Consider the following 12290-nt stretch of genomic DNA (forward strand, 5'->3'; position numbering starts at 1 on the left):
GTCAGTTCCTGCCACACAAGCCAACCCTTCACTTTAGGTCTACGAGGCTGCATACATTTCACACTTTACTGTGTGTACATTTCTTGAAAGTTCTCTCCTCTATATACTCCCTTCAAAAAAATTCCCGGCATCGCTTCTGAAACCAATGGGGAAGTTTTAGAATTGCAGTTAGGGACATTCCCATCTTAGCAAGCGCATCAATAGGGGCTTACCCAAATTCATTTTAATGGTTGGTTGCGCTTTTATTTTAAAATTGTTTTCGCTTTTCATGATATAAAAGCTGTAATTAATGTATTTAATTTAAGTGACTTTCTCAATGTTAAATTGATTTCTATAACTTTGAGCAACTTAGGACAAGCCAAAGAATAGATAAAACATAAAAATTGGGAATGGTTGAAGAAAGTCGATGGGCAAAATACAATTTTGACCCTGTAACTTCAACAGTTAGACACCGTGAACTTGGAATATGGTTAAAAAACAAACGCAAATACAAAAGAAAAACTCCCACTTCTGACTTGGAAATTCTTAAGTCCTTATACTGCACCCCGGATTCATATTTAGAGGTATTTCTTCGTTTTACTGCATTCAGTTTCATGTTAAAAGTATGCATTATGTATGCTAATTGATATGTCTACTTTTTAACACAGTAAAATTCGTGACTAACATGGTAATTTAACCAACTTGTGTTTTTTCTATTGCCAAAACCGGGAATAGTTTTTGTGAACTACCTTAGTTCATTTATACATATGATCAGGTTCACTAGGCTTTTCTGTCGGTATTTTGTTTAATAACATTTGTACAGGCTTTGGGCATTAATATGTGCGCCACTCTTACTTCACACATACAACCCTAGCTTTTAATTTGTTTGTCTAATATGGTGTTTGTTTTCTTCGCAATAATAATTAGAAATATATTCTAGAATATGTTTGTCAATTTTTTTACATATGCAATAGTTTTTGCTACCAAAGCCGTCATAACTTAAAGCTGAAGATTGCAAAAGTGGTTATTTTAGCCTTATCATGTTCCATACATGAAATCTTGTTGCCTGTGAAAGCCTTATTGTTTGTTATGCAACAATATGTTATATATATTTTTATTTTCTATTTTATCAGTCACTTTCAACTTGATTAATTCTAGCAGATAAAATAGTATCAAAAAAAATTGACAGAAAAAGTAATCCAGTTTAAAGGCAAATAAATATCATCAATATGTATTTTTATGTATAATCTTTCAAAATTAGAAACAAAGTATTATTCAGTGGAATGTAGTTCTTTTGTACTGTTGCACAATAGTGAACATTTGATGTTTAATTTGTTTGCTTATATTGCTGCATTTACAGACCATTGCCTGCCGTAAAATCCAGAAATACAAAGCCCCTTCTTACTGTCATGGTCGGCTTTTTACAGAAAACTATCATGCCTGGTTTGATCTGTTTACTGGACCAACATCAGGTCCAAGACTTATGTGTTCTGATATTCTAAAATCAGAAAGTAAGTTTCACAAAAAGATCTCAGTCATTATATTGGAAATAATCAGCAAACCAAATACATTGCTTAAGTTCTGTTAATTTGAGTTTATTTTTTTGCTTAGTTCAGAAAAGCAAGAGTATAAACTGCTACATGAAAACTAAACTTTATTTAATTGAGCTTTTGTTTCACTGATTTAAAATCCTAAACACTGATGCTCAACATAACACATCCAGTGAGTTGTTTAAAATTAACTTACCAATACCTTTTCCTTGAATTCAACAGTTAATAGTGTTTGATAAAGCACAATACTTAAAGCCATTTTAACAAATTTCAGAGAAAAAAACATACCATAACATTAAATGATCAAGCTATAGTAATTTTTTTTCTTTTATGTTTTCCATGCAGTTATAGATGAAACTACCAAAATCACTATATTGGACGCAGTTGCAATAATTCCACCCAATAGTAGTGTTCCACTTGGAAGTGAAAAAGAATGCACCCGACACTTGATAATGTTGTCCAAGCATGGCTGGCTTTATGAAGTTAACCTTGTTACTGGTGAAATTCTGCACAAATGTTACATTCCTTCCAAACTAAATGCTTATGAAGTATTGGATGCAAAGTTGACAAGTAAAGAGACATCGGAATGCACTGACACAAGATTTTCATTTAAATATAGACATCTGTCTGTAAACAAGTAAGCATGCATTAGTAGTTTATATGAAGGATTCCTTGATTTTGTTGCTTTTTCCCAGCATACAATATGTGTCAAAAAAGAAAAAGAGAAAGTAAAAAAAAACATTTCTTTCATGCAACAGTATGACATATACAACAAATGATGTGCGATGAATGTTGTCTTTCTGGTGATGGCAGAGTAAAACGCTTATGTACTGTTTCCTGCAACCTTTTTACCTTTTACAGATATTTGTACCAAAATTTTATCAATGTTGTATAGTATAATCATTTTTACTTTATTATGTGTTCTTTGAAAGATAAGGCAAAAAACTGTATTGTCAATATCTTCCCTTTTAAGTTTATTTTGAGTTTAATATTTTTTATTTTCTTAACAGGGAAAGTGAAACGGTAGTTGTGAAATCCTCCCATGTGAATATGGACAACACATCAGCAGTTGCAGTCTGCATTATGCGAGTTTACCCACTTCAAATTCTCAGTCACTTTATAATTACTGTGCAATCACCAACCATAAACTATTCCATGAAAACCAGTGTTGTAAATGATCTTTTGCTTGTACTTGCCATGAAGGGATCTATGATTTATTTTTATCACATAGATCATGTCATATTAAAACATAAATATGCAACGGAAATCCATCTGGGTCAAAAGGTAAGTGCTATTGAATTTGTAAATAGAGCTCAGTTAATTTACAACTTTGTCTGTAATAAATTCAAAATGTCCCAACTCATATTAACATTTTGTATGCATTAAGTCTGCATTTTTTACTGTCCGTTTATATTACTTATGGTTGGCTAGAAGAACTTTTTAGTTGCTCTACTTTGTATATTTAATCCCTATGTGGCGAAACTAGTGATCTTTTTTGGCTGTACCACTTGTATTTTGGAATGTTTTTGTATGTATTCCACATTTTTCTGCCAGAAATAACAGTATGTATACGATTAGGTGAAGTTACCCCCAAGCAATGACATTTTTGCAATTGGAGATCAAAACATTGGAATTCCATACACCTCAAAGCCTATTGAACTTTCAACATCAGATTTACCTATCCAAGATATCCCTTGTCTTTTTCAAACAACTGCTATCAAACATTCCCTTCAGATTGGAGCTGTCCCAATCCATTACTTGGTTCCCTCAAGCAAGTCTGGGACATCTTGGGTTGTTAGGAATATTTTAACAAACACTGAAGTGGCTTCTGGACCATTGGAGGTTAAAAAACTATGTAGCGTAGATGTTTTCAGTGAACAGACTTTCTTTGAATGTATTTAAATCACATTGTATAGGTAGTGTAGATAGCATTGAAATGTTGGTTGTTCTTCAGCCTGTAATTAGACATGTCAAGACTACCTTAGAAAAACCTTAACAAATCACTAGGATAATGCAACATCTAGAAACCGTCCACTTTCCTTTGAACATTTCCAAAATTTCAGTATAATATTTGCACAATGTGTCAATTCTTTATGAAACCTTTTTTATCTGTTTACCTCAGAACATAACAATGTGACAAAATTCTAAACACTGTTTTAGTGTGAAGAAAAGTGGGATATGTCGCATTGGCAAAGCATTCAGTTTACTGCTGACGATACTGGGAGACTAGTTAAACAAAACTTGACATCAGTGGACATGTTGTTTTTTAAACCAGAAGACCGAGATTCACACAAACAAGGTTTTGATTGTTGTTTTGTTGTATTTTTTGAGTTTGTTTAAAGTATTAGGTGTGCTTTGGTTTGCATGTTTTACCTATGAGTGATTTTGTTTGTCAGTGAAGTTTTTTTACTTTTTGGAATCACTTTCGCATTATTCTGTGATTAAAATTGCTATGATAGCAGTGTCATTACCCTAGCCACGGCAGTTGGAACATCTGTTTTATGTTCTAGGTAATTTTCAATCTTCTGATGTGAAATACAGTCTTTGTACTGGTTATTCAATTGATGTCACACCGAAGCAATATGACACTGACGACTCAAGAATCAAGTGGACCTACCCATCTCGAATCAGCCTCAGCGAAGAAGGTAGTTGACTTTCCCTCTTTCATTTTTTAGAAAAAATGTTGTTATGATTGTGTTTCAAGCGCTACGTTACATTCAGTTAAGGGTATATAAATTTTTCGTCGGTTCTATCACAAAAGTCATATTTTTCAGTAGTCTATTGACAGTAACCAGTAATGCTAACTGGTTCACTGGTCTCATAAAATTTTGTGAGACGGTTCTATAGAACCGGTGCGAACTGGCTGAATCCCACCACTGGGTACATTTTGTATTGTTTTGTTCTTTCAAAACGGTTTTTTAGCTCTTACTAGTTCTACAGGTATGACGCCTTCAATGGGCCTGGCGTACTGTGATTTATACATTAATGTGCCGTGATCGCCGGTCTGCATAAACGCTTCAGCGCTGATCCCAGTTATGAATTTATGTTCATCGTAACTGATACTAATCAATATGGTGATCCCCTACTACGAAGCTGACATGTGCAACATACGGGCAGGCTACGGTGCTTGTGATTCAACTTGCCGCTGCGTAGCTCAGTTGATGAACCTGCATAGCTCAGTTGGTAAGGCCCGAGTCCCGGAAAGACCTCTGTCGTGGGTTCAAATCGATCGATTTTTCTAGCCTACGAGTTGCCATATGGTGCTTGGTGACCAGCTGATTCTGTATGGTGCCTTCAATGGGCCTGCCGTACTGTGATTAAGTTCTGCAGGTGTAACTTTAATCAAGGGACTTATTTCCTATTTGTCCCTTTTTCAGCATTATACAACAACAGCATATTTTTCTTCACAGCTTATCCGGCGCATGCTGTGACGTCATCGGGCAGACTTGTTCGCCGGCCAAGGCCGCTGGCTTACCTTGCATCTGACGTGGCGGACCCCGTGCGTCACCTACTAGTTTGTGTTGAAACCGAGGTGGAATTGAACCTGATCGTTTTGCTGTACTACAGACCTGCAGGGAGAGTTAGGCCGGGATGGGGTATGTGTATGTAGATTATAGGTTTCGATTATGCTACTTATGTGAAACCAATGGCACCATGGGCGCTGGGCGAACGGAAGGGCAAGAGGGAGTGCACGACCCCCTTCCCGATAAAAATTCATATACCTCAAGTGGACATATTTTGTCAAAACACCTAATGAATAAAAAAGTATCATGCTCTTAAGAGGTAAAGAAGAGAGTCAGTTAATGTCTAAACAAGCGATTTTACGAAGCCAGCATTATTTACGTATCTGGTGTAATGGTCTTTTTCCACATCCTCTTTCCAGTCGTTTTACTGCTTTTCTTATTAGAAAAACTGGTACGCGGGATAAATGCCAGTTGTTTAACATCTGTATTTCATGCAGAGCACGAGGACGGTGGTGCAGAGTTGGTTGTGTCCATATTTGATGCGTTATTTGGAAAATGGATGGCAACTTACTTATTAGAGTGCGATGTGTCACCTTGTGACAGGGACTCAATGTCAATCATGATCGATGAAGACACTATAGTTTTTACCAGATTGCCTGCCGTTGACCAAAGGATTCATTACAAAATATTTCGACTAAATCGACGCTACGGTGGTTCCGCTGTGTTGCATAATTTTTCCTATCGACAATAGTTGGTTCCCAATCGTTTTTTAGATATATCGGACGCACGTACTGAATAACAACATTCAAAATTACATTTTTAAAGAATTGGTGGTGGTTTGATCTATGATTTGACGATGTAAACTTAGATTCTTATTCTACCTATCGCGAGGACTGGACGACAGAAGGTCAAAAGTCGCAAAACCATTTAAGCAACCGAAGATAGATCTGAATCGTGTATTATAATTAAACAATCATCCTTTTCTGTTTTTGTTGTTATTTTTAAATATACGAAAAGTATCCGAAGCTTTCTGTCGCAGCCTTCCAAGAAGTAGTATTGTAGGCTAATGGTCCGGATTAATCTTAAAAATAAGGAACACGTATTGACTGTTGAACTGTTGATACATGGATCCTTGCCGTCAGATTTGCTTCGTCACTTGTTGGTTGTTGTCGTTGAAAATTGGGAACGTTTTGCTTTCTGTGCTGTCTGAGGAATTCCCATATATTTGCGGTTTGCACATAAATAGGAAATCGTACAAGTTGGAGGACAGTAGGTACACACTGACATTGACAAGATGGTGCTGCTCACAATGATTGCGCGCGTTAGAGACGGGTTGCCGTTAGCAGCGTCAATGCAAGAAGACGAACAGGTATTAATTTGAATAATCTTACAAACATTGCCACGTATTTGGATCTATTTATCAACCAAGTGCATGTTCACGTAATATCAGAAATTTAGTATGCTATTATTTCTGGTTTGCAATACACTTCTATTAGCATACAAAGAAGCAAACACATTACTGTGTAACGAAGCACCACTTCTGCAATGGGATTCATGTTGGTAGGGCTGGTGAAGCTGTGATTACAACAATAGCTCAAACTACTGTGTGCTCAAAATTGTTTAAATCATGGCCTCTTAACATTTCTAAGTCACCACTCACCACTAATCGAAAATTGATTACAAAGTTTTTGACCACAAACTTATTGTGATGTATTGTAGACTTGTAGTATGACTATGTTTTTTTACCTGTCATCCAATTTTAGTTGTTGTCAAGCTGACCTAGTGTTTAGTGAGTTCGGTTCTTTTTCTGTTGCCTGCATACCACCTAAACCTTGTTTAAAGGGGTGGACCAGAAAGATGGTCCTTTACATTTTGACAAGTCTAGCAAATTTCTTGAAACAGCAATGTTAGCGACTCCAAAGAATGTCCAACACAAGACCTTTGCCTGAAATCAAGGCCGATAAGTCAAGTCAGTGAAACCCCAATAAGTTGCACTTAACAACAACTCTCAGTGAGGCAGGTGGCTCTATGGCTGACTGATTATAAGCATAAGACATTCAGGTGCTGGACGCCCAGTGAGTAAGGAAATAAAACAACACCACTATTATCATATTGATTATTTGTATCTTTTGTCAAATCAACATTGATTTTGTTGACTTTACAGACTGGAAGAAGTTTAACAGAATATCAGAATCAAGCAAAACTTTTGTTCAGAAAACTGAACAATCAAAGTCCGGATCGTTGCACAATTGAAACAGGAAAACTGTTGTTTCAGTAAGATTTCCATCCTTTTATCCTTTGATTATTGTGCGATCCACATAAACAGAAAGTTTTATTGATCTATATGTTTTCAGTTATTTGATTGACCAAAACATATGTTACCTCGTTTTGTGTGAGGCTTCATTTAGCAAAAAACTTGCATTTTCGTATTTGGAGGAACTGTCTTCTGAATTCTTTGTTCAGTATGGAAACCGGGTGGACAGTGTGGCGCGGCCCTATGCATTTATTGAATTTGGTAAGTTAAAATACAGTATTCTTTAATTAGTAGGAGGACCAACTGCATCAAAAATTAAAGTACATTTCCTACTGTTAAGTGAAGTTGCATGCTTTTTATTCTGTAATGTAATTTTTCAAAAAAGGTATATTTTTTACCATGGCTGATAGTAAAATATTCATGTTTTTTTTTTCAGATACTTACATGCAAAAAACAAAAAAGACATACACTGACACAAGAGCAAGAAGAAATTTAAGTCTTGTGTCATCTGAGTTACAAGATGTTCAAAGAATTATGGTTTCAAATATTGATGATGTTCTTCAGAGGGGTGTAGCTTTATCTGGTAAATAATGGAAACAACTTACATTTTGTTGAGAGCCCAACGCAGTTTGATTCTGCCATTTTTTCTGTTTTAAACAAGTTTAAATACTTGATTTTTTTTCTATTTCAGAACTTGGGGATAAGGCAAGCAACCTTGCAAGTTTGTCCAAGAAATACAAACAAGATGCGCACTACCTTAACCTGCGATCTTCATATGCCAAAATTGCAGCTGTCGTCATTGTTCTAGTTGTAGCTTTCCTTTATATTCGTTATTGGTGGCTTTAAATGGCTGCTTTGTTTTCTTTTTTACTTTCAAAAGAAGTTTTATGGTTGCCAGTTAATGGGGGCGATTCCCCAAGAGTGTAAAACACAGCGTGGTGATATTTTTGTCCAGAAACAAACAAAAAAGTGCTTGTGTTTTCTGTGCAATAGAAGGCTGTATCATAAAACAAGAGCTAGAAATCCTGTTTTTTTGCTGACTGCCTATATCGTTAAATAGTGTACATGGTTGTACATGAACCAAGTTGCGCATTGTGAAGTATCACTTCAACAAATCTCCTATTATCTGAACTTGTTCATGTGTTGACTAGATGTTTTTGCAATTATTATGTTTATTATCTGCAAACATCCAATAAATGTGGCTTTGTTTTTGCCAACCACATTTACTAGTGGTGCCATTAAGAATTTTGGTTACCTAATTCCACACTGTTAAGTCATGTTCATTGCCTTAAGATGGTGAACTACTTGTACCGATGTTTTGTAGCTGTGCCACAGATGCAAATCGTAACACAAAAAGTTGGTACTTAGTTTACTACAAAACAAAAACTATTTGTGGTGATCTAAACATCCAGAAATAATGACACTGAGGCAATGTGCTTTTCCTGAGCCTTAATTTCAGTCTGATCAAGATTTGCAAAAATTCACTTTTAAGTGGGCAACACATTCTCTTTCTCCGGTAGGTTTTGAGCAACGACATTTATGACATGACTATTGCTGTATGAAATATGTATAACATCAAGAAAGTTCTAACCAACAAGGTCTTTCAGACCCAACTGACCAGCTGTGCTTTTGTGAAAAACACAGGTCTTATGTAGCTTTTCATACAGGATTTGGGAGGCACACAGTGATAGAAAAAGCTGTCAAGTTGCAGACGAACAGTAAGAGACCACTGGTTTAGCAATAAGTACAAGACATTGCAAACGATCTTTTATTTGCATCAAAGTCGCAAATTTAACGGTTCGATTTTGCAACTCTCTCGAGTTCATCCTTCTTCTTGATTGCGTAAGAGTTTGAAGAACCCTGAAAATTATATGGAAGTCAGTTGTAATCGCTATGAACCCCATTGTACATGTAATCTATTGAAGTGACAGTTTAAACTACAACCATTAAATGTGCAGCAGTTTTTTTTGTGCACTGAGAGCATATAATGCACAGCCTAAATAGAACATTGGTTGAAAGATTTGGTTCTTGAATACATCATGCTGCAATACGTTTTTGTAACTGTTTCAATAGATACCTTGTGTGCATTGATCAGCTCATCAGCAAGACACTCAGCAATCGTTTTAATGTTTCTGAATGAAGCTTCTCTTGCTCCAGTGCACAGAAGCCAAATAGCTTGGTTCACACGTCGAAGTGGTGACACATCAACAGACTGCAATACAATAACCACTTTGTTGATTTAATGACATATTGCATGCCTATCTAAACAGATTTGTGAAATAACTTCACCTGTCTCCTGACTGTTCCAGCACGGCCAATACGAGTAGAGTCTTCCCTTGGTCCACTGTTAATGATGGCATTTACTAAAATTTGCAGAGGATTCTAAAAACACAATTTGGTTAAAAACTGTTCCTGCATCCATGCTATGTTTGTGGAAAAAAATATCAAGCAGATATAGCATCTGTTGTTCATGTTGAACTCAGTGGGACCCGGGCCCGAGAATTTTTTCCTTCAGAAAAATGTCGTTTTTTTAATGATATTTTGCTGATTATATACAAAATCTGTCCTTTTTTAATAACACTAGAACTCTAATGGCTGGTGACAAAATTATAAAGTGTCATTGTGATTATAATCGTGTTTTCTTACTTCACCAGTGAGAAGGTGGATGATCTCAAAAGCATGTTTCACAATGCGCACAGTCAACAACTTCTTGCCATTGTTACGTCCATGCATCATCATGGAATTGACCAGTCTTTCAACAATGGGGCATTGTGCCTTGCGGAATCGCTTGACTTGGTAGCGACCAGAACTGTGGGGCAAATATTTAGAGTATTTGTCCTTCACTGGCAAATAATCCTGTCAAACAAAGTTTATTCTTGTTAATGTGTATTTCAGGTAAAGTTAAAACCTGGATTTTAAATTAGAAGCACAGGACACAGAAGTAGCTTGATCAAAAAAATGCCAGTTAGCTTGTACAAGTTATGCAGACATTTAAACAATCTAACAGTACTGCATAGTGCATAACAAAGCCACCTAGTGATTGTGCTTTTGAAAAAGCTATTTTTAGTTTGGTTTGTTTATGTTAAAACAGCATGACCTTTTGTCATGTTAAAATACATAACAAGTGTTTTAGGCTTAACAAACGCCGAAAGCTTACAGTCAACGAGATATCATTGATCTGAACATCGCTGGTTGTCCATTTTCCAAACAACTTGACTTCTGGTGTTTCGGTAGCAACCGCCTCGTGTTCAAACTCTTCCCCCATCTAAAAAACACAACATGATTTCAGTTTCTTTTAGTGTAGGAAACGATTTAATTTCCAAAGTCTAAAAACGCATTTAAGGTGTACGATGGACCAAAAACTGTTTGTTGACACGTAAATCGCAATTTTCTCATATATTTGGCTTGAGATTCTGTCTAAGTGATTCAAATTAATCAAAAACAAACTTACTATGGCCTGAGGTTAAGTTCCCTGCAGAAAAAGAACGACTCCTTCATTTTGCCAGCGCACGTTAATTTCTACCACACGTGGCGCTAATGTATCTTATTTCTGTGAAAAGTGGGGACTTTCACTAACAACATACTTAAAATTAAACCTTATTATTAAGACAAACTCTTGGTAAAATACGTAAAAAATCAAGAACTTGTTCAGAAAAATATTTTAGCCATTTACTAGACAGAAAAATTATGACAAAAGAGACAAGTAACGAACAGAAATACAGCCAAATGTGTTTGACACCCAGGCCCTGCTTTGCAGGCTATAGTCGGCAGCTCCAAACATTGCATATAATACGTTTTAACTACTTAACAGTATCTTTTGAATTCAAGTTGCGAAAAATATGTCTGAAAAATACTGTCAAATTTTTCCCTTGTAATTAAAAAAAATAGGATTTCCATGTGCATTCGTTTCGAAAAACAGGTATAGGCTATTTAGCTACTCTCGGTTCAAATTTAAAACCATCAAACAGCTGTAAAGTCTGCACAATTGGAAACTTTACGAGATCGAAATAAGACCACAGGAAGTTTATATCTCATACACATCTCTAAAAATGGCCAATCATTTTAAAATGGTCGTTAAACAATCATGCCATACAAAAAGAAGTGAGTTTCTTTTATATCCTTGTTCAACAAAGCCTATTTAAATACAAGTTTGGACACGCGACCAGGTTTTTTGAGTATGTTTAGGCTACAACAGTTATGTTGTTTTACACCGTAAATATATCGGAAGTGCTCTTGTTAGGTGACGTTCGAGTAACTATATACAAGGCCTTTGGATACACGATAAAATTACAGTTATTTTTACCAGTAATTAAACGAATCGTCATTGCAACATCAATACGGTTGCTGGCTATAACCTATCAGTGTAACCACTCAATTTGATTCTTTGGTCGAATTTGGCGTGGTTTTGTGAGTGGAGGTTCTAAAACATTAGATTAGAACATGGTATCCATGCAGCTGGTAATTAGTTTCGCAAGATTGCTGCCAATTTTTGCAATCACTGTGTAACTAGTTTTATACAGGCGACATATAGCAGACTGGGCTCTTAAGAATAAAACTCCCCAAATTGCTGAATTTAATCTAAACCAGCAACAAATACAAAGAGAGGGGACAGGCGTATCTGTTATGGTTGTAACAAAGTTCGTTTGACAGTCCCATTTCGGGTTAAACTATGGCGCAAAACAGGTTTGAAAAGTAGACTTCTATCAGATGACTGTAGTGCGTTCCTTTCACAAAAATAATACAGGTTTTTGTGACGTCCCTGGAAAAAAATCTGAGGCAAACAAACAGCTGTAAAGTATGCGTACCCTAAAACTGTTTACGATATCAGAGTATAAAACCCTACGAAGGTTATGTACACACATAACCAAATATTTGACAAAAGTTGTTGTACAATGCCATGCTCACAAAAACAAGTGGGGTTCTTTCACGTTCTTGTTTAATAAAAACCTATTTGAATAAGCTGCAGACAGTGCACACTGTTTCGACCTATAAGGTCTCATCAGTGCAGCTGGTGACGAGAGATCGGTGCAGAGATTTTTACCT

At 36.1% G+C, this 12290-nt stretch overlaps 3 protein-coding genes across 3 annotated transcripts; 2 read left to right on the top strand and 1 right to left on the bottom strand.

Moving 5' to 3' along the window:
• Positions 1 to 245: 245 nt before the first annotated feature.
• LOC145204478 (DDB1- and CUL4-associated factor 17-like) lies at positions 246 to 6018 on the top strand. The gene is made up of 9 exons (XM_080077046.1): positions 246 to 563; positions 1340 to 1490; positions 1875 to 2166; positions 2540 to 2813; positions 3108 to 3371; positions 3690 to 3828; positions 4040 to 4174; positions 4940 to 5125; positions 5491 to 6018. Exons 1-9 carry the CDS (start codon positions 390 to 392, stop codon positions 5742 to 5744), a joined length of 1869 nt encoding a protein of 622 aa, XP_079933172.1. The 5' UTR covers positions 246 to 389; the 3' UTR covers positions 5745 to 6018.
• An 11-nt stretch (positions 6019 to 6029) lies between these two features.
• LOC145204479 (vesicle-trafficking protein SEC22b-like) lies at positions 6030 to 8469 on the top strand. The gene is made up of 5 exons (XM_080077047.1): positions 6030 to 6362; positions 7158 to 7267; positions 7348 to 7508; positions 7684 to 7830; positions 7939 to 8469. The coding sequence occupies exons 1-5, from the start codon at positions 6288 to 6290 to the stop codon at positions 8091 to 8093; spliced, it is 648 nt and encodes a 215-aa protein (XP_079933173.1). The 5' UTR covers positions 6030 to 6287; the 3' UTR covers positions 8094 to 8469.
• Positions 8470 to 9001: 532 nt separating this feature from the next.
• Positions 9002 to 10780, bottom strand: LOC145204481 (small ribosomal subunit protein uS7). Its single transcript, XM_080077048.1, has 6 exons — positions 10699 to 10780; positions 10405 to 10512; positions 9894 to 10103; positions 9537 to 9629; positions 9325 to 9459; positions 9002 to 9107 (listed from the first exon to the last, which is right to left on the bottom strand). The coding sequence occupies exons 2-6, from the start codon at positions 10510 to 10512 to the stop codon at positions 9039 to 9041; spliced, it is 615 nt and encodes a 204-aa protein (XP_079933174.1). The 5' UTR covers positions 10699 to 10780; the 3' UTR covers positions 9002 to 9038.
• Positions 10781 to 12290: the final 1510 nt, after the last annotated feature.

This window comes from Phallusia mammillata, chromosome 8 (assembly GCF_965637545.1).
Source record: "Phallusia mammillata chromosome 8, kaPhaMamm4.hap1.1, whole genome shotgun sequence".
Classification (NCBI taxonomy): Eukaryota; Metazoa; Chordata; class Ascidiacea; order Phlebobranchia; family Ascidiidae; genus Phallusia; species Phallusia mammillata.

Bases quoted from the DNA above. Each gene is read 5' to 3' on its own strand.
- LOC145204478 (XM_080077046.1), top strand. From the start codon at position 390: ATGGTTGAAGAAAGTCGATGGGCAAAATACAATTTTGACCCTGTAACT. The intron at 1,491-1,874 runs GTAAGTTTCACA...TTTTCCATGCAG, and splicing joins TGATATTCTAAAATCAGAAA to TTATAGATGAAACTACCAAA. The intron at 4,175-4,939 runs GTAGTTGACTTT...TTTTCTTCACAG, and splicing joins AATCAGCCTCAGCGAAGAAG to CTTATCCGGCGCATGCTGTG.
- LOC145204479 (XM_080077047.1), top strand. From the start codon at position 6,288: ATGGTGCTGCTCACAATGATTGCGCGCGTTAGAGACGGGTTGCCGTTA. The intron at 7,268-7,347 runs GTAAGATTTCCA...ATATGTTTTCAG, and splicing joins ACAGGAAAACTGTTGTTTCA to TTATTTGATTGACCAAAACA. The intron at 7,831-7,938 runs GTAAATAATGGA...TTTCTATTTCAG, and splicing joins GAGGGGTGTAGCTTTATCTG to AACTTGGGGATAAGGCAAGC.
- LOC145204481 (XM_080077048.1), bottom strand. From the start codon at position 10,512: ATGGGGGAAGAGTTTGAACACGAGGCGGTTGCTACCGAAACACCAGAA. The intron at 9,630-9,893 runs GTAAGAAAACAC...TTGTGTTTTTAG, and splicing joins TCCACCTTCTCACTGGTGAA to AATCCTCTGCAAATTTTAGT. The intron at 9,108-9,324 runs GTATCTATTGAA...TATAATTTTCAG, and splicing joins AGCTGATCAATGCACACAAG to GGTTCTTCAAACTCTTACGC.